Raw genomic sequence first — 22,443 nt, forward strand, 5'->3', positions numbered from 1 at the left:
GCGCCGCGCGGACGTGAAGGTGGAGCTGGCAGCGGCCTGCTCAGTCCCCTCAACGGCGTCGACCGGCTCTCCGGCGATTTGCGGTCAGAAACGCCGCCGCTTCTGGGACCAAGGTGTCAGAGCGCGGCGCTGCCCGTGAGACGTTAAGTTAGCACAGGCAATGTCGTCTGCACTCCTTGCAGTTCATGTTGAATACACAACCATGTTGCGAAGTAATAGGCGCCGGGTTTTTCAGTTCATAGAACTTTTTCCCTGGCTATTACACCCCACAACCGAACACTGACACCTTGCACAAGTATGACTGTGTGTATGAATGTTAATAAATACATGAACCAATGTTGTGTTTTCGGTTCCAGTACCTTCTTTGGGCACCTCGGCAACAAGTAAGTAATCCGTTAGCTTTGCCACACCTAAGATAGGCTCCCACGTTGTTATTTGCTCCCGGGTTAACATAAACCGGTTTAACGTAACTTTTGCATCCCGGCCAAAATTGCCGGTTAACTGTCCCACCGCTCGAGACTGGCGCTAGGCTGGCCGAGCAAAAAAAAAAGTTTGTCCGCGGCTTCGTCTTATTCGCAGCTGCTGGACACGGGGGAGGGGGGAGGAGGGGCTGCATCGGACGAAAAGCGGGCTCTGGTATTAACTGGATTTTTTGCCAGCTGGCGCCGTATGGTGGCGCTAGCAGAGCTTCTTACATATCAATGCTAGATATAAAAGAATGAATATTTACCAATCAATTTTTCATTTAAAGCCATTTGAAATATTTATGTCCATCCTACTACCGCGCTTAGGTATATCTAAAATTAAATACCTTTCGTGCGTCGCCAGCTGGCCAGCCAGCTGACGCAATCCAGCTTTTACCAAAGCCCCGAAAAGCGATGACGTGAGCCCTAATATTGGCTTCACCACACAATTTGAGCCCTCAAACTGGAATCAGGTGAGCTCGAAAATGGGGATCAGGCTGAAAACTGGTATCATAGTGAGACTAGTTTTAGAGCTTGACACCGATAATGGGTACTGACTGAGCTCTGTTTCTGCGATCAATGATACCGATTTAAGGGATCGTATGAGCCCATGTGGCGCTAGCTCAGAAAGTATTCTCGAAATGTGCTGTCTGTTTTGAATATGGTACATTAGCCCGAAAACTGGTCTCTGAGCCCGAAAATCGGGACACTGTTTTCTCAGTGTTCGATGTTCGATGAAACTTAAGGTCACTTTTATGTTCTTTAAGTCTCGTTTCGACCCCCCTCCCCGTTTCTCCCACGTAGCTTTTGTTACACCCACCACAAGGAATTTCGTACACTACACTTTTCGGAGAATCGGATGTGTCGGACGTCTCTTTCGGTCTTCGTTTAATCATCTCGTGTATCTTCGTTCCCGTGTTCGTTGCTACTCGTACGCCTGTCTTCTCAAGTGATTTAGAAATAACCTCCGCGCTCTTGAAGTTTGGAATCGATATCCATTTTCGCTTTTTTCTTCCTTGTTCTTTTTCCTTTTGTTTTGGGTTCTTCTTTATTCGTTCGGCCTTTTGCTTTTGCCGAATGAGATACCCCTTCGGGTATTTCAGTTTCGTGAAAGCGTTGTAAATATGTTTAATCTCTTCGTCCAGGAACTCCTCATCACAAATTCTCATTGCTCGTAAAAAGAAACCTATAACTATACCACTTTTCACACGTTCACTGTGGCCGTACTTGTTATTGTACTTGTTATTGTACTTGTTATTGTACGTACTTGTTATTTCTAAATCACTTGAGAAGACAGGCGTACGAGTAGCAACGAACACGGGAACGAAGATACACGAGATGATTAAACGAAGACCGAAAGAGACGTCCGACACATCCGATTCTCCGAAAAGTGTAGTGTACGAAATTCCTTGTGGTGGGTGTAACAAAAGCTACGTGGGAGAAACGGGGAGGGGGGTCGAAACGAGACTTAAAGAACATAAAAGTGACCTTAAGTTTCATCGAACATCGAACGCAATCGTCGTACATGCCGAACAATCTCATCATTTACCGAACTGGGGAGCAACTCGATTATTAGAGAAGGGCGCACGAAAAACGACACGAAAAATCTTAGAAGCGGCTCACATATCAGCACGCGATACCATCAATACTAGGACTGGATTTATAACTTTAGCAACATGCGCTGTAAGCCTAGTGGCAGGACCCCGATAGATAATCTCGTGATTGTGATCTATTTTTCGAGTGCTATTTTATATTTTTGTACAAGCTGCCGGTGACAATTTCTGTCCTCATTTCTGTTAACACAGTGACCAAGGTATTTTCATACCGAAAGCTTTGTGTGTCTAAATATACATTTGACGTGTTATTGTTATCATTTATCCTAACTGTCTTGGATATTCTACATTTCACAGCTATATTTCTATATAGCAACTGCCAACTCATTGGAAAAACTGCCAGTCTTGGCAGCTAGGCAGATCCTTTTGCGGCAGTCTTGCCCTTTCGAAAGAGACTCATTTTGTTTGTTTAGCCATTGTTAACGTTCGAGAAATTCATGCTGACTGATGGGTAATTTGGGCACTCCAACACTGTGTGAACTGTTTTGATGTCCAATGCATGTGTTGCACAGACTTGTATGTTTGAGGACCATAATTTGCATACAAATCATAATACTAAAGTAATCATAATAATGATAATAATAATAATAAATCATAACATATATCATTACAGAAATGCTATATACCTAATTCAGAATTTCAATATTTTTTTTAATTTCTGTGAAATTTTCTGATTTCTGTACAGCCTTGCCCAGAAATCATAATAATAAATTATCATAATCCTATACCTACACTCATATACATCTAACAAAATGTCCGGAAATCGTCTATCCAAGGAGCATCAGCCCATGGTAACCGGCGATGGCACCCCTGGGCACCTATATCTGCGCCGCACCGGACATCATCATTCAGCACGGAGAGCTCTCCGAGTTAGATTCACTGAAGCAGAGCTTCATTAGTATTACCCACAGCAGGCGGACGATGGACGGCCATGGGCGCACCGGGTCGCTCTTAGCATGAGATCTTACGGCAGCCGACCATGCATTTCAATGCGTTCTGCTGCTCAAAGAATGTAGAGCGAATGTGTGCTTTACAAGTAAACCCCATTCGTATTTATCATATGCATATTGCATGTGCAATGTATGTGTATGTCGACTGGCTAACCTCGCGGTTTGGCCCCTGCTGGGCTGGCCTAGCAACAGCGGGCCAGTCTACCTCCCGCGGGGCAGAGTCCGCCAGCTGACCTTGGCCGGTCGGCCAGCCGCGGGCGATATGCCGAGAGGCGGATGAGAGAAGGCCGGCCCGCAGCGCATAAAAAAATGCACCAAACGCATAAGCATGGAAGACGTAAGGATCAATCGATCACTGCAGTAAATTTGGTCGAGTTCAGACACTTTTGGGCAGTCAAATCGTGCTTTAGTTGAAATTGAAGCGCACCTTTTACATATGTTTATATCGGTATCGAATACCTACACGCTTTGCTCTGACACAAAATCAGTTTGATCTTTTCACGTCCTTTCCTTTACTTTTGAGATATTCTAGTAGCCACTAGCCTGCATACGGCCCATCAAAATACTCGTCGCAAAGGTGCAGAAACTTCAGCTGCTTCTAGTTATTCATATCGAACGACAGCTAAGTCACCATGCATGCTTATTGATTTAAGGATTAACTTTCGTCAAGCTATTAGATGTCAACGACTCAACGTCACCACAAATTGTCACCTCGAAGGTCGACGTCTTGTCACCATAATGCCTGAACGCCGCCGCCTGCTGCTCATGGCTGACGCACGGGCAGCTATTGACACAGCATCAATAATGAGTGGCAGGTGCCGGAATTTTGACACGACTGACTGACGCGAGCTTTACGTCACTGGAGGCACGTGGGAGGTACAGTAGGTCTATTAAAAAAGTCCCCAGCACCAGTGGGCGCTGCCTTCGCTGAGCGGAACCCCCGTCTGCCTGTCCCATATCGCGCCGGGCTCAGGTCACGTGGGGTCAGCGGGACCGCTCGGTCCGGCCCGCGGGCGGTGGACGGGCGGCCGGTAACGCTTTCCGCCAGCCAGCTGAAGAATCCAACAAACGGGACGGCTACCGCTCAGCGCAGCGAAACCGGTGTTAAAGAATGGCAGTAGATGATCATGGCCACAATAATTATGAGATAGTCATAGCCCGTGCCCCACAGGAATGCCTAGATCTCACGCCCTGTTGGAGGGGAAATGGGGATTGAGCATCATTCATATAACTCATACTCAGCTTTGGGCATTTCAGTGGTATTCTGGTATTCGAAGTAGCGTCAAAAGTAGCAAAGAAAAAAGAAAAAAATACTTCAGCCAATTTTAGATCGGGTCAGAGCCAGAGGTCATGTCACCAGAGGTCATCGATAGTAAAATTTTGCTTGGACAGGGTGCGTTGAGCGCACCGGTGCATTGGGTTTCCAATTTCCATGGAAACATCAACAGACTCGAAAGCTGGCAATGCTAGCGTGGAGCCGAATTCATATCAACCGCCGCAACAACCAATGCAGCAGCGCAGCGCAGCGTGCTGCAGCGCGGGGCCGTGAAACACCGCCCAGGGCTATCCATGTGTCAGGGCAATCCAACCCACGTGATGGGCTCGGCCCCAGCGGAGCATGAGGTCCAGGACTCCCGCCCAGGTCCCCTGTCTCCGTAATCCTTCCCACTCTGCAATCGACCGAAAGAGCCTAACCGCCCTAACCTAACACAACAATCAGCTCGTTTACCGCTATGTCGGAATAATATTGTCAGATTTAATTAAGGTCAACGGCTTAGCAGTTAGCACGTAAATAACAGCAACTGCCACCATTGGTATGACAAGAAAACGGAAAACCAATTGCTTTTTCACAAACACTTAAAAGTTTTTAGCTTAAAACTTGCATGAAATTAATTTTACCAGCCTCGTGTTCCTCTTATCAAAACGCTTCGAATGAATCAAAAGTTTATCTTTAAAGGTCATTTGAAAAATTTGGCCAATGTTCAAAGACAAGACCTGGCCAGAAATGGTCATGATGCATACCAGGATATTAGATCCGTATCGTGGAACTTTACAAACACTTCAGATGATTTCATAACTTAGCATGTCTATCAAAAATAATCATTACATGGCTCATATGTAAGCTGGGTGTGTGATCAGGCTTAGGAATGTGTTGAACGGAACTGATAATGTTCTGTTGGCCACAATTTCTATATCTAATTTATCCTCCCGGATTTCATGTTTCTATTAATGACACCTTGACGATGTCGAGAAAAAAAAAAAACGCTTAGGAGATTTAACAGCCTGAGATACATTCAGTATGAGGAAGGGACTCTGCCGTCCTCGCTATCCTCAGGAAAAAAAAACAATCCGCATCGCCCCTTGTCTTCATGCTTCCCTTTCTGGACTGGAGGCCACCCCACCAGCCAACCTGTAGTTGATGTCGGATCCATTCCAGTCCAGGACACATACCTAATCCTCTTCGGGTGACCATTTGGGAGACGGCTGGACCGTCCCGACAGGGCAATCGTCCCACGGGAACAGTCTCGCTTTCGCAGATCACTGGCGCTGGCTCGCACAACCCAATTACTACACCAGAGCAATGTCATAGCTCTGCAAGGGCCTTTTCAGACCGAAAAAGATGGCTCTCAACAAAACAAACAATTTTCTCATTCAGTATTGTATCTCATCAAGCACCACATGTTTTCAGAGTGTTTATTATGCGTTCCGTCCAAAAAAGCGCAGTTCAATTTTCTCCCATTGACTTGAGCGATCTCAAAATTGACCCGGCCTTTCTGTCAACAATGTCAAACTTGCAAAGTAAACGTTTCAATTACATATACTGTTGCCCATTGAAATCGCTGAAAGTTCTAAAGCGATCGGTTAGTCGGTGTATTTAGATATAATGAGCAGCAGGAACTTTCCTTGAGGTAAGGTCGCTTGACGTGACCTGGTGTTATGACCTTGAATTGAAAGACTTGGGCGGGAAAAATGGGTCATTTGAAATCTTAAAATGCTAGATTTTAACAATAATTGCAAGCACTATCCCGGCTTAATAGTGAATGAGAAGGTAGCGATTCCCCAACCCCATGTTTAGCTCCTATAATTGAGCTAGCTGCTAGATCCTCGCGAAAAAAAAACGAGCGCTTGCGTCGTTACGTGACGCAGTGACTGGTACCACATTTTAAGATATCAGTGACCTCTTAGGGCAGGTCAAGGGCCCCAAGGCATTAGATCGGTTTTTGGTAAATAACTTCGCAAAAATGGTCCCATTATCGTCATTTCGATACAATCGTGTTTTCTGTTCTCAGACGCGTCGATTTATATGCTTTTTTGTTTAGGTGAAACAATTTAGGATGTTTACCTCAGGTCAATGTCATGTTAGGGCAACACAGGTCACGAAGCTGTTGAAAGGAGGACATGTTGCATAACATTTGATTTGGCAAGTCTTGCAAAGTCCATTGATGGCTGTCCCGAATGGCTAGGTCATTTTGATCGGGAGTTATTGACGAAGCACTCCTATGACCCTAGTGACGTCATAAATGACGTCACGCAAGGTGAACAATGCAAAAGTGAAGCATTATACCTTGCCAAGAATGAATGAAGTCACGGTTTCATGTGCTTGAGGTATAGTTTTAAATAATTTCCGACGCCAAATTAACAGTTTCCATATTTCCCCATTATGCTCATATGACACTAAGTGCATTGCGGACTTGCACCATTTTATAACCGACAACCGTGCAGAGGTTTACTTAACCTGCGCCGGGCAGGTTCTCTGAGATTCCGCGCCGGGCCGGGGGGTGTCTGAACACCCCCCCCCCTTCTAACTCGGCTCCTGGGCCACGTAGCGACACGCGGTAAGCGCAATCGAAAGAACGTCCAAAATAAGGACGAAAACACTTCAGTCATTTTTTGGGTCAGGTCAAAAGTCAGGTCACCAGAGGTCACCAAAGGTAAAATGTTGACAATTTAAACATTTTGAAAACTGCCGACGGCTGTCTCGGGAACCGATAGAGCTACAGCGCCGCGGAAAAACGCATTCGATAGCCCTTTTACAGACCTTTCTGAATAATGTCTCAGATTTGACCTCAAGTCAACGGTTTAGCCTTCAGAGGGCAAAAACTCCAAAAATAGCCTTTTTTTACGAAGTGTTTTTTCGGCAATAACTTTTGACTCAAAAGAGCCATCACACTACTTTTGCCAGCATTGTGTTCCTCTCGTCGAGACGCGTCGAATGAACTATAATTTGACCTTGAAAGGTCAAAATTGACCTGACCTAGGTCACCGATATCAAAATTTCGAGACATACATTTCATAGATAATGTTGCTCTCATCAATCGCTGAGAGTTTCAAGGCAATCGTTCAGTCGGTGTAGCTACGACGAGCATTCTTATTTTTTCTGTGAGGTCACTTGGCGTGACCTGGTGACCTGACCTAAGGCGACCTGGGTCTGAAATTTGCACATGTGTGGAAAAGATGCACGAACAGGTGTGCCAAAAACGGCGGCGCGGAAACCGTAGGGGGGAGGGGTGTTCAAACACCCCCCCCCCCCGGCCCGGCGCGGATTAAGTAAGACGTCATAGCTAAGTGACCTGACCTGAAAACGTAGTTGATGTCAAATGATCCGGCTTGAATCAAATGTAAGGCATATGAAATGTCAGCCTTCTATCATCAGTTTTGCAAAAAACATGGTGGCGATATCCAGCCCTCTTCTCGGCCGGCGAGGGTTAACCCTCGCCGGACCTATTGGTTTTCTACATACGCGCCGGCCGAGGGGGGGGGGGCGGGTACGACCCCCCTCGCCGTTTCGCCCCTGGTGGAGATAGCGCGTCGCGGAAAAAACGAGCGTGTGCGCCGTTACGAGACGCAGAGATTGGTACCCGATTTTAAGGTCCTAGATGAACCGGTGACCTCTGAGGTCAGGTCAAGTGCCCCAAGGTACGGTTCAGTTTTTGGTAAATAACTCCGCAAAAAATGGCCGCAGAGCCGCGATTTTGGCAGCATCGTGTTCGCCTGGCTCAGGCGCGTCGAATGATATACTTTTTGTGCGGGTCAGGTCAACTTAGGGTTTTGACCTCAGGTCAAGGTCAGGTCAGCACCCCCAGGTCACAAAGTTGGTCGAAAGAGGTCATGTCGCATATCATTCGATTCGGCAGGTCTTCCTAAGTCCATTGGTGGCTTTCCCGACTCGCTATCTCAATTTGATCAAAAGTTATTGACGAAAAACGAATATGACCTTGATGACGTCATAAATGACGTCACGAAAGGTCAACATTGCAAAAGTGACGCATCTAACCTTGCAAGGAGTGCATCAAATCACGATTCTGTGTGCTTGACACAGTTGGAGATCGTTCCCGGCGCCAGAATAGCAGTTTTAATTTTTCCCCATTGACTTATAATGGTGAGGTCACGAAAATGACCTGACCTCATATGACCTTTAGGAAAAATCCGAGATATACAAGTTGTGAGACTCATAATGGATACTAGATCCTGCAAGTTTCATTTCCCTGTGTCATCTCCTCTGGCAGTGAGGGCGTTGCGAAGTTGCGACATCTGAAGACCGTGCAGAGGTTCACTTATGACGTCATAGGTCAGTGACCTGACCTGACCCAAAAATGCGGTTGGTGTCAAAAGATCCGGCTTGAATCAAAGGTCAGGTATGCCAAGTTTCAGCTCTCTATCGCCAGCGTGTTCGGAGCTATCGCGAAAAAAACCCTATGGGGGGGTGGCACCCGCCCCCCCCTCGGCCGGCGAGGGTTAAACCTCGCTTTAAATTATTGCAGATAATGATGCGACCGCAAACAAAGTATTCATCTGTGTCTAGAACGGCCGCTGACTTGTGGGACAAGATCTCCAATATTGATTTGCTAGATGGGAATAAAATGCTTGGTATGTGATACATATATACCCCTCGATCTGCCCTCGCGCTAAGTCTATTCCAATCATCACTGTCGCTTTTTATACGAGATGATGTCGCCGTTAAACGGGTTGTTTTGTTTGCTTGCTTGCATTAAATGGTCATTACGGATTGATTAGTGAAGGATTATGATAAAATAGGAATGGGGCAAGGGAGGATATGCACTGCGTCTGCGTGTGTTCAATTTAGATCACAAAGGCATCATTTCCGGCATCGTGCAGAGTCACTATCTTCCCCTCCTCTGCACTACGGCATCTCTGCGCCCCACACACGGGCACGGCGTCCTCACTCCATGGCCGGCCGCCGCCAACTGACCCACTCGCCGGGCGCCGCGACCTGACCCGTGTCGCGTAACCTGCGCAGTAGAGTCGGGGCTGGAATCCGGGGGTTCGGCCGGCCGTCCGCCTCTGGAGCGGGGGACTTTTTTAGTAGACCTACTGTACGGCCTATTAACGAAACACGATTCCTCCTCCAACATTGGCGGACAGTGACAAAATGCTGTTTTAACAGACACGCGCCGCTGTATAAACATGCCCGGCGTTCACTCAGGATAATGCCCATCAATTATGCACCGTGGACTTTCAGGAAAGATGGCCGCCAACAGAATTTCCAGTCGAAACTCCGGCGCGGTCGGCCACCAAACTAGGTTTTGAGCCACGTCGTCTGAGCTGATCGATCTAGCTCAGCTTCTTCGTGACCTGGTTTAGCGTGCTGAAAGTCGCTGGTTTTATATGTTTGTAAAAGTGATTTCTGAATGAGGCGCTGTAATCGGTCATTTTCTGAAAAGCCCCCCTGATCCCGGCCACATTACATTGGATGCGGCCCAAAAGGCGTGCTGACAATGCCCATGGCGCCTGTCCCGATATACACGAGCAGCGACGAATCGGGAACACGCGGACTATTCCTGGTGGTGGCGTAGGCGGGGATGGAAAACGAGCGTAATCCTTGCTATCTGCGCGAACAACCAAGTTTACACTCTAAGCATATCGGTGGGAAACTGTGCTGCATTTTCACACACGATCTTTGTCTCATGCTATTACCATGTTTTGGTTCATAAGGGCAGATACATAAATAGGTGGTCCTAATGGGTGAAAACTTGAGATTGTGCTACTGATGGTTTCTGATAGCCTGATTTTGTGTTCTCCTGGGTTATTTTGACTTTCATCGCGTTTCATTGCTGTTTTGTTCTGTTTTTCCCCTTTTTTAGTAAATGTGTAATATTCTCGTTATGCTGAGATTGCCGATTCACTAAAGAAACAGGAATCTCGATTGTTGTGAACCAGTTGCAACGCTGACATTTATGCAAATGGACAACTACTGATCATAGTTTTGGGGACGAGAATAAAAGTCAACACTCAACAAAAATAAGCAAATGCCACTGTCTCTTGTTATCCAGTTCACACTTTCCCATCAACCATCCTTGTTTCCCGGCCCGATCACGGTACTCACCGCCGGCAGGGCGAAGAACGATATTCCTAATAAGGCACACGCAGATGCGATGAGTTTGCCCTTCCACGTGATGGGCACAATATCACCATAGCCAACCGTACACAGTGTCACCTGAAACAGCAAAAAGACACAAATTGGTCGGCGTCTTTTGTAATGAGACCTATTGCATAGAGTAAACCTAACTAAAGGGACACGAAAAGAGTAGGTATCTGTCATTGTTCGATGCTTCGTTGGTTGGTGATAACAAGAAATTAGGGCATCTTAACCCGCGCCCCGTAGGGCTACCGGCGGACCCTACCACCCGTAGGGGGGGGGGCCGTTTCGGCCCCCCCCCCTAAGATCTCGGAAAGTTACGGGCCGATTTTCAAAATTCAAACGGCGTTTGATAGCCCTACCCGGGAACTACCTTGTGACCAAATTTCATTGACCTAGGTCAAACCGATGACGTCACAGGTTAGGTCAAAGGTCAGGTTTTCACCGTTCACAGGCAATTCAAGAAATGTGCTGTGAAATCGAGTAAATTGGTAATTTATTGAAAACCATCGATGGTATATTGTTCGTCAAACACATACTTTGCTATCTGAGGTCACTGATACCAGGTCAGGTCACAGCGAGGTCAGGTCACCGGGGGTCACAATATGAATGTGTCGTGTGATACATGTTTTATGGTCCATTTTACATGACAAATGCGATTATGTGGGTTAGGCAGCCTTTGGGGCCAGCCTAGGTCACGTTTTGGTGAAGGTCAGGTCAAGGTCAGGTCAAATTAGGTCAAATTTCAAAGTTGATATTTTTGCATAAAATGGGTATCCATTCGATGCAGCTCGTCACGGGGAGTCTAATGGTGGTCCTTGTTTTGCTCTACGAGTTCTAGAATTGCCAAAAATTGAGTTTGAAAATTTGACGTCATCATTTTTGAACAGTTTTTTTCGCTATAACTTGGCCAAAAAACGAGGTATCGATCTGAAATTTGGTATGTAGATAGAAGACGGTAGGTACTATCACATATATTCCGGTTTTTTCGATACTCAAAAAACTTTTTGGATTTTTTGGCTAATATATCCATAAAAATGCTTTTTTGATTTTTGGGGATCAAAACTCAAAAATTTCAAAAATCCGAGTTAGCAGTTTTGTAGCCCTGTCAATTTTACACCTTTTATATCTTGATCATTTTTCTGTATCTTCAAAGCTGTAGGCCTGACAGGTCTTCTCGCGAAGGTCTTTTTTCGGTCGAAAATGACAGAACATGACGTCACTCTGACGTCATTTGTGGCCAACCTATCACAGCCTCTGGAAAAATTTTTGGTCACAATGTGTAAAATTGATGCCCGGAGGGATCCTGAAAGTTTGGTGGCGATATCTCCAGCCGTTTAGGAGATATCGACCGAAAAGGACAGGGGGGGCCGTTTCGGCCCCCCCCCCCTACGGGACGCGGGTTAACCCTCGCCCTGGCAGGGGGGTCGATGCGAACCCCCCTAAGATTTTTCGAAGATAGCGTAAAAACGGCGGCGCGCAGCGTCGCCAAATTTAGCACAGCCTATGGGGCAACCTTTTTACATATGACCTGAAAATTTCAGGTCCGAGTGACCTCGGGTCAGGTCACCAGGTCAGAAAAACCGGTACAAGGTCATGGTCAAATTTCAATTTTCTTTTTGCACCTGTCCAACTCACAGTTTTGGACTGATTTCCTTCAAACTTTCAGGATCTGCTAAGTTCACCGAGTTGTATAACATTTCGTTCGTTTTTTTTTTTAGGTCACTGACCTGAGGTCAGTTAGAGGTCATTACGTCGTAATGTTAAGCCTATGGGAAAATACTAAATTCGGAAAATACTGGAGATATCCGCTTCGTTCTATCATTTTTGTGCTTTGAAACCACAGTACTTAACAGCAGGTCACTTGGTGCTTTTTTGTTTGGTGTACTTATCCATGGGTCAGGTCAAATGAAGTCAACTGAGGTCAAATGACGTTTTTGCCAATAACTTGGCACATAATGACGCTAGAGCTTAAAAAATGGTGTCATTGTGTTTCTGGTGATCAGACAAATCGAATGATATGCGATATGATACAATTTGGTTAACTTGAACTTATTTAATTAATTCAAGTTTACTTAAACATTAAGAAAAACTTTAAGTACACTTAAGCAAGCTAAAAAGTATATCATTCGACGCGCCTTGACGTGCTGAGTTCACTGGTGCTTTTCTTTTTGCTCTATCTTAATTAGATCAAAAGTTATAAGCGAAAAACTTTTGACCTGTTTTTAGCGAAATTTTTACATTTATACCCCCCAAAACCCCCTAAATATTGACCTAGAGCTACCAAATTTGCACAGGGGCGAGAACTCCAGGGAGCCCACCTACCTACCAAATTTGGTGTTTCCAGGTGCCATAGGAGCCAATCGCGAGGGGGGGTCGCATCGACCCCCCTGCCAGGCCGTGCTATGGAAAATGCCCTGCCAGGGCGAGGGTTAAATATTTGATAGGAGCTCTCCGTAGCTTTTTAAATATGTAGGACATTGGTTATGCTGGGCTGACACCTATAGTGCGTCGAGCGTGCTTTAGCTGTACTTACAATGTTTTGAATCGACAAGCATGAATAACACATCAGCATTACTTTTCCGTCACAACGGTGGTTGATCGATGCAATTATTATCACAAATAAAAATACATAAAAGATAGCCTGCTATAAGCCTGCAAATGACAATAAACGGCTATGACATATCCATTAAAAGTGCGTTTCTGATAGTGGGCGCATAAACGTCATTATCATTGACCAATAACCGGAAATTGAGCAATTTGCCTATGATTGAAAGCTAAGTGTTCCATGCATATGTCAGCATACTCGAGGGCAGCGCTTTTCGAGGAGCGCTGTGGCCCGAAGGTTTGGACTTTGAATTGTGAAAAACGCCCGCCCGCCGGAAAACGCAAACACCGCAAAACGCGCAAAACGCACGCCCGAAACGCCAACGCAAACGTCGCAAAAAATAAACAAACGCCCGCCCGCCGCAAACCGCAAATAAAAAACGCAAAAACGCCGCAAAACAATAAAACCGCCCGCCAACCGCAAACAAATTTAACACCGCAAACGACGCAAAAAAAAAGAAGAAAACCGCCCGCATCGCCCGCCCGCCCGCCCGCCCGCCGCCAAAGACAAACACCGCAAAAAACACAAAACGCCCGCCCGCCGCAAAACGTAAGCACCGCAAAACGTGTAAAACGCACGCCCGAAAAGCCAACGCAAACGGCAAAAAATCACCCGACCGCCGCAAACCACACAGAAAAAAACGCCGAAACGCCGAAAAAAATAAAACCGCCCGCACCGCACCGACGCTAACTGCTAACCGAAAACGACTAAAAGTCGCCCGCCAGCCGCCAAACGCAAACACCGCAAATAAGCGCCGGGCCGCAGCAAGATAATAATTTATCAGCGGCTGGCATACCGCTAGGCTGGTCATTTTCACAAATCAAAAAGATATCTGCAAAAATCTCCTAGATGAAAGCGCCCGATTAAAAAACGGATGGCACGTGCGTGTTCCTCGCCCCCAACTTCCTTCAGGTCAATCGTCATTTGGGTCATCTAACGCATTGACGTATCTGCAAAAATCTCCTAGATGAAAGCGCCCGAGTAAAAAACGGATGGCACGTGCGTGTTCCTCGCCCCCAACTTCCTTCAGGTCAATCGTCATTTGGGTCATCTAACGCATTGACGACCGGCTGGGTGGAATGAACATTGCGCCAAGAAACGTAAGTATATTGTCAAAAAGAATCCCCAGAGTGGTGGATCCCAAAAGTTTGAAACTACCACTTTGGCCCACTGGACGACACCTTAAACAGTTGCCGACCGGATGACACCCATTGTTTGGTCACCCACGCCATAGTATGCATCATGGGTGCGCCGAAATGACCAAAAGTCCCAATTTCCGGTGTGCAGGGTCATTTTCAACGGCACGTGGCACGTGGTTCTGGACTTTTCCGGCCACTTTGCGACATACCCATGGGTAGTGCACCAAATGGTGGTTGATCTGCATGTAAGAAAATGGGGGGTCGTTTGGATCGTTTTCGAGCAATCTGCCGTGGAACGCATTTTTTTCATTTTCCCCATTGGCTTAACACGGGAATTTTTAAAGTCACGTGGCACGTGCACCAGATGGTCCGCGGAGGGGAGACCCATACCAGAACGTAGATCACCTGGCCCACTAGAAATCCTGAAAAAATCAGAACTTTTGGACCAGCCGTTTTCAAGAGCATCAAGTTGTACTGATCTCAGGCAGCTTTTGCCAAATTGTCAGGGAACTCAGATTTGTTTTTCAATAGAAAAACACAATTCTAAAGAATAGTGTTTTAACTATTGACAACAAACCTTCGGTTATCCTACCCGGCATCTGCGATGCCGGGCTCCGCATCGCGGGACCGCAGGTTGTTTGAGCAAGCACCTTTGTAAACGCAGCAAAAACGCCCGCCACCAAACGAGAGGATGAGCCTTGCACGTGCAGACCGCAGTCGGTGTGCTACGGACTGACGTGCACGGCACCCTATTCGTCGGTCTATAGCGGTGTGCCAAATTTGAGTGCAATCGACCCGGCCGTTTTCGAGATCTGGAAGCGACACCCTGCACGTGCGCACGTGCAGCCTAGGCCCCAATTGACTTGTGCACGGCACTCTATTCGCCGGTTTCTAGCGGTGTACCAAATTGGAGCTCAATCAGCCCCGTCAATTTCAAGATCTGGAAGCGACCCCTACACGTGCGCTGGTGCAACTGCACCCCAACCGTGGCACATGAAAATACATACTAACTGACTTGTGCACGGCACCCTACTAACCAGTCTCTAGCGGTATGCCAAATTTCAGCAGAGTCGGCCCAGCCGTTCTTGAGATCTGGAAGCGTCAGCCTGCACGTGCGCACGTGCATAGCGGGTCCCATCTGACTTGTGCACGGCACCCTACTTACCAGCCTCTAGCGGTGTGCCAAGTTTGATCACAATCGGCCCAGCCGTTCTCGACATCTGGAAGCGTCACCCTGCCCGTGCGCACGTGCAGTTGCACCCCTACCAAGACACGTGGAAATGCATCGCCTGGAATGTGTCTACCTCCATGCCAAGTTTTAGCGCAATCGGCCCAGTAATTACCGCGAGCTATTGCACTTATTACAAAACAGGCACCTCTTGGCTTTGCACGTGGAACGTGCGTTAGGGGTCACCCATATGCATCGAGAGTAGCACACTATGTGAAAGAAGGAAAAAAGCTACCCAACACAAAAAACCGCACGTGTATCAGCCCAGTGGTTGCCGAGATATAAGTCGTACAAAAACGTCCCCACGGCGGCCGGCCGCTATTTAGCAGTAAAATCGTGTCGCATCCTTCTATGGGAGGTATCCCCGTCACCTGTTCGTATACTGTCTGAGCAAAGACCATACGTTACGGTCCAAACTCCATAGTGAGGCGGACATACGAATTTACGAGAGTTTAGCGACGAAATGATTCACTTAATTGTTAAGTAATGGATACCATTAGGTAGACCATAAATTTTATCTAGCATCTCACCGTAGATGCAGTAAAAAGTGCTTTACTTTTCAATGTATATAAAGACTTGCTCAGCTCAATCAGTTCACTCTGTATTGGCTCAAGCCGTATCATGCGAACGCAATGCAAACTAGAGCACCGACAGCGCAGCGCTCCCCAACTCACTGCTCGCCCAGTCCACCCGGGCCGCCGCCACGACGGCCCCCCGCAAGTAGGCATCCCGCACTGCACCGACAGCCGCGGGCGACCAGCTGACCGGCCAGCTGACCGGCCAGCAGCCGGCGGGCGGCAGGGCGCGGATGGCCGACCCGCCGGCGCGGCGAGGGAGGGGAGGAACGCAGCTGAAAGACCCGACTACATATATATCAAAGAAACATTATATGTAATCATCGATGACGCGACATAAATCTGCTTTATTGGGGTTAGCGGTGTAGTCTGTGATGCCATCACAATGAAAATAGGCGCCTAGTTTTGTAGAGCATCAAATTCTGATTCCATAACGACTCTCGCTAGTCCATTTTCAATTGTAAATAAGCCTTTTATTGCGATGCAAAGTCCCGAAATGGTGCCGACGGCGGCCGGTCCCCCGATGGTACAGGGACCCGCAGTTGCTTCTGTACACACTAGTATTTCAGCGTATTCTTGGCCTGTGACACCGTTGAAGGCGAATTGGGAAATGATTGTGTGCTTATTGAATCCACCATCTGAAGGGCTTTAAACTGATGTGCTGCTCTCCTAATTCAATGAACGTTTTATGGCTGTATCAGCAAAACCTTGTTTTCAGCGCTTCTTCCTGCCCCATTCCTTCTAAAACCTGGAACCGCTTATTCCATTCACTCCTGCCATCTGACGATGGTCGTGCTGATTACTAGTTCCGGCGCTAGAAACTGCTCCAGTTTTGCACCCGGCACAAACGGAGGCGGCACCGGGGCTCGACCAGTGAAGGTCGGACCGAGCCGACTGCCTGGGGCGCGGTTAGATCAAGGGACGGGAATGAAGGGGAGGGCAGGAGGTGGTCACGTGGTCCGTCCAAGCTCGCAGACGACCTGTCCCGCGCCCAGCCATGTTCCGTGATCCAAAATGGCACTCGAGAGCTGTGGAATTCGTGGAGGAGACGCTTCGAAAGTGAACTTCAGCAGCACTATTTAAATGAATATTGTCTTGTTGCAGAAAAATTGTATGCCTAAGCAGTAAGCTGTATAAGCTGTATCTTTTTAAAAGCTGTAGGTAAATAGGATTATTTTTAGGGACTTACGGGTTTCGTATACCTACACAGTGAAGTGTTACATTAAAGGGACCCTCCCACCTTCAAAAAAGTTAATGAATTGGCATGAAAGTGATGTCGCTCGGTTCAGAAAGAGCGAAAACCAATATCTACCAAATTTCATCGAAAAACATTCACCGGTTTTCAAGATATTAGACCTTTACTTTTGTTTACTTTTTGGGATCTCCGCTGTTCCTAGCGACTTTATTTAAAAGTGCGGCATTTGTTGCGCGCAAAGCAGCATATACCACCGCGTGCTACAAAACGTTTTAGTCAAACATTTAAAAATCGTTAGATATCTGCGATGACGTCACACATTCAGAGGGGTATTCCTATGCACTAGCCCCTCTGAATCAAAATGCTGCAATTTTGAAATTCAATATTTCCTATTAAGGCATTTCTCGATGTTGTGAGTGCCGAAACCGGTAATTGTGAGCCAGGGACCCCATTTTGGCTATCTCAACTCAAATCTAATGTTAAGGTGGAAGGGTCCCTTTAAGCCGCTTCACTCTTATGGTTAGAACTGAAGCGTTATGCTTTTTCTTACAGGGAATAACAATACAATAACAATACGAATAAAACCAGACGTTTCGCACAACAAAGTGCCTTCGTCAGTGGCAAGAAATAAGTCACTATAGCACATCATGGAAGCATATAAATATTTGTGTATTTTATCGGCAACCCGGCTGGCCAGACCGAGACGGTGCCGCATACATTAATAATCGATGTTAAACCTACACTTATTTTTCTCCACTGACGAAGGCACGTTGTTGTCCGAAACGTCTGATTTTTCGCATTGTTATTGTATTGACATTGTCCGTGAGAAAAACATACTCAAGTGGACTGGTCTCAGTTCATGTAGAAATTGTCGCTCATTCATCAACACAGATAAAATGAATATTAACCCTCACCACTAGTGATGTCAGTTACGAAAAATATTGATACCGATACCAAACCAAATACCAACAATAACCATGGAAGAATACCGAAACCGAACCAACTTGGTAAACTTAGCAAAATACCAACTTTTTACCAAATTCACAACCTCTTTTGCATTAGGGACGATTCACAATACCAACAAAATACCAAATGCATTAGCCTTGAAATACCAAATACCAAGTTGGTATCGGTTTGGTATCGGTATACCAAAAAGTTGGTATCTGATTGACATCTCTACTCACCACACATACCTACAAATAGAGTCAAGTAGACCCCGCCCTCTGTTTTTCACGAATACCTAAATCGCGTAAAAGCTAAGGATTGCGACGATTCTTTGGTGCCCTGGAGATAATTAATTTTACAGCTTCCCGGAAAAGTAAATAGCCCTTATTATTTTTGCACCTTCCCCGAGAATTTGAAATCCCTGAACCAAATTACCATTGACCTGTGATTAGTTTTTCTCAAGATCATGTCAGGCCAGAAGAGCGATTGAAAGTCAGTCAGCGCACATCTTCTGTGTGTTTCCAGTCTTTTCGTGATTAGGGACGTGACAACATGTGAAATATAATATTTAATGTTTGTCTCAAGATTGTTGTGGGTGCCAAGGTCAAGTGAAACTCAGATTAAGGTCGTTTACTTGAAATGATCTCGGTTAACTTTCTTAAACTTACATCTTTTTACTGTGGTTTTTAGGTAATGTTGGACGTTGGTTTGAATTTTAGCATCCATTTTAGCATTTGAAAACTAGGTATAGTTTGGTATCAGTTATAGTGCCTATGCAACATGTTGCAAGGCTGTTAGTGCCGGTTAACATTCTATGGATAGCCGGCAGAACGCCTACGGCCTAATGGATGATCTGGCGTGACCCGTCCTACCCGAAATGCTTTGATACATCATCTTTGAACAAAGCAAGTGCAAAGTCGAAGTCAGGAGCAAGCCAAGTCTCAGCAAACTTCACTTGGAGAAATTCTAGCAGGACCCAATTTTCCGTGCTTTTGGGTTACCTATTAACCTGATCTGGGAGGTCGACCTAGGATCTCAACATTGACCAGGACATAAAGATAATTGGCTTTCTCTCGTCAGCGATGACCAGGACCCTAAAATCATTGGATTTCTCTTGTCACGAGCAGCACGCTCTTTTTTCTTTTTTCAGCGAAGCTCTGGCCCTATTATCAAGGGCCGAACAACTGAATGTTTCTACGCCCCTCCGCTACATGTTAGACGCTGAAAAATGCCTAGATTGGTGAGGTTTAAATGTCGATTGTTTTTAAGTGCCGAAACACTTTAAGTTACTTCGATAGCAGTTTTTAAGACCAACGAGCTCGAAAACAACAACTTCTTGAATAATGTAAGCATCATATATAATGAATCATCGTGAGAGAAGCGGCTCAAGATTGAGGAGCTATGAGACACTTAATAAAAAAACGGCATAGATTAGAAACAACGCTTAACTTGCACTGCCGTTTTTAAACCTTCCCGTTGCAGACTGGTAGATTAAATTTTAGGATTGATTTCATCTGACGCTCAAATGATGTAGAGCTTTTCATTCGTTCATTCATGCGACCATCCATTCATAAAAGAACTTAATCAAAGTTGAGAGCCCAAAAACGTAACACAATTGAGGGCATTTTAGGCCATCACATCAAAGTATTTGAGTATTTGTCAACAATTGTTGTTGTTGGGGGAGGGGGGGGGGGAAACTGGGGAGGGTGGTTGCTGGCTCATAAACTGTAAAAAAAACGAAACGATCATCAGCGAATGAACTATTGAGCTCGAACCGAGCTGGCGAATCGATTTATAGGTATGCAACATGACTCACGATGCCACTTTTTGACTTCTTGTGTCGGTATAAATTCCATCATCTGGATAGCACGTCAACATTCTATTTGACATTTTGCAATAAACGTATACTATTTGGCGCGATTAGCCTCAGAAATGTTCTGAAACTAAAACCGTTTCTTTCCAATTAACTTTGCCCACGTGATCCCAGCTTATGCACGACAAAAATAAAATACCTACTGCTTCAGGATCACTGGCCTGAATTCCAAAGGTTTACTTAAAACCGGTGTGGCTGAGGCACTATTCGCTACATCTCGTGACGGCCACCATTGTGTTGCATCTTTTCGGTAAGCTATAACTTAATAAGGAAAGGATTGTGAGTGTGTTGAAAACAGCCCTCCCCCTATCCTTCTTCTGGAAACATAAGTATTCGAAAGATCAGGCGGCAATGGTTTATCCACCTCGTCTGCCGCCGCGCTGCGAGGCCTCGATTCGTTCAGTATGTGGCTTCCTGAGCGGTCCTCCCCGGAGGCAAGGTGAAAGGTCATGGCCTGTATCAGAAATTTATACGTTCCTGCATATGTTTTACAGTTCTTCCAAGACCTTGGACACCGTTTTCTTATATCGTAAAAGCGTTGCACTTTCTTGTTAATCAATACATTTAAAGAAAACTTTATCACAATCTCATACTGCGGCAATTGTAGTTCTGCTTACGGCTGCCTTTTTATGATACGGGCCACCACCACCTCCACTGCGCTGGAGCTCTGGCGTTCTACCCCTCCCCGCTACGGACCGGCCCTCGGGCTAGGTGTGTTAGTACTGAGCGCAAACGTGTAGTAGTCACGTGACTTTCATTCACGTAGCGGGAGCGGGAGCTAGTGGCGATACCAAGGACGGGCTCTGGGGAGGCAACCGGCACAGAAAAATAGCACGATTGTAGTTTTGGAAGAATATCTGTTGCGGTAAGAGGAATTATGCAAAACATTCGTCCTAGAAGCAAACATGTGTTATTCCTCTATACTTTGCGCTACATTTCTTTTCTCCAATGGCCAGCACTTAGCAAATAATAGCACAATTCTAAATTGGTAATATATGTGTACAGTAGCAACTGCGGGTCCCTGTACCATACCATAGATGGTAAACAGGTTAGTTCACATTCCCGCCGCTATGCGGGCGGCGGCGGCGCCACCTGTCCTCGTGTCCGCCTGACACCGTAACGATATAGGTCTGAGCTCAAATCTCGGTAATGTCGTGCTTTTTTACTATATTTCTCAAAAACGGCACCACGTGCAATAAAGTTGTATATATCATTGGAAAGAGCATCAAAAGTTGTATAAAATATCAACTTTTCACTTGAATATGTCTTCAAGGTACAAAGTTATTAAGCACCAAAGACGCTCCCATTGACTTTCCATGTTAAAATTTTTCATTTTTAAAGAAGCCTAAAGACAACAAACGAATTTGCACAGCTTAAAGAAGCATAACAACATGTTCTATGGTCTTTTCTCAACAAGTCCTGAAAGTTTAAACAAAATCGTATCATATAATTTTGTACAATGAGCGAATGAAAAAGTCTCTGCAAAAACGCCCATTGACTTAACATGGGGAGCGAAAAAAGTTCAACTTTGACCTCGTGCAAAGACACGTTACGAAGTTCTGAGGGGTATACGGAGCACACTAGCGTGTACCTGAACGTGTTTGCCATAAAATGCTGGGAAGAAAACCACCTCCTTCTTGGCTCGTTTTCCCGCTATTCGCGATCGCGCAAAAAGTGTTCAAAACCCCATTGACTTAACATGGGGAAAATGGAATCGCACGTGCCACGTGCCACGAGGTTTTAAGCGAGTAGCGACCGGTGCCATCAGGTAGATCGCCTCCGGGAGCCCATACACTGAACTTTTTACGAAAATCGCAATGCACGTTTAGGCCCCGGTCAAGTTGCCCCAATTCGCGGCCAGACTTGCTAAACATAGCCCGGAGAAGGACCGCTCCGGTTGTTTTTCAATAGAAAAACACAATTCTAACGAATAGTGTTTGTCTTTTCAAACAACCTGCGGTTAGTTGCCCCAATTCGCGGCCAGACTTGCTAAACATAGCCCGGAGAAGGACCGCTCCGGTTGTTTTTCAATAGAAAAACACAATTCTAACGAATAGTGTTTGTCTTTTCAAACAACCTGCGGTTACAAAATTCCAACTTTGATCTCGTGCAAAGACACGTTCCAAGATTCTGAGGGGTATACAGCGCACACTGGCGTGTACCCAAACGTGTTTGCCATAAAATGCTGGGAAGAAAACCACCTCTTCCTTGGCTCGTTTTCCCGCCATTCGCGATCGCGCAAAAAGTGTCCAAAATCCCGTTGACTTAACATGGGGAAAATGGAATCGCACGTGCCACGCGCAAAAGACTTCTTAGCGAGTAGCGACCGATGCCATCAGGTAGATCGCCCCCGGGAGCCCATACCCTGAACTTTTTACGGAAATTGAGCGATTCGTCTAGGCCCCCGTCAAGATGTCTCGATTCGCGGCCAACTTTGCAAAACATAGCCCGGACAACGACCGCTCCGGTTGTTTT

The 22,443-nt window shown here is 46.1% G+C and overlaps 1 protein-coding gene across 1 annotated transcript in view; it reads right to left on the reverse strand.

Annotated features, from left to right (window-relative positions):
- Positions 1–22,443, reverse strand: part of LOC122364776 (potassium voltage-gated channel subfamily KQT member 5-like) — an 83,964-nt gene that overhangs the window by 47,437 nt on the left and 14,084 nt on the right. Inside the window, exon 2 of the mRNA XM_043335502.1 lies at positions 10,373–10,483. Within this exon, the coding sequence (XP_043191437.1) occupies positions 10,373–10,483 (111 nt within the window). The remainder of the gene's footprint in view (positions 1–10,372; positions 10,484–22,443) is intronic.

The sequence above is a fragment of the Amphibalanus amphitrite genome, unplaced genomic scaffold, assembly GCF_019059575.1.
Source record: "Amphibalanus amphitrite isolate SeventyFive unplaced genomic scaffold, NRLGWU_Aamphi_draft 000696F_arrow, whole genome shotgun sequence".
Lineage (NCBI taxonomy): Eukaryota > Metazoa > Arthropoda > Thecostraca > Balanomorpha > Balanidae > Amphibalanus > Amphibalanus amphitrite.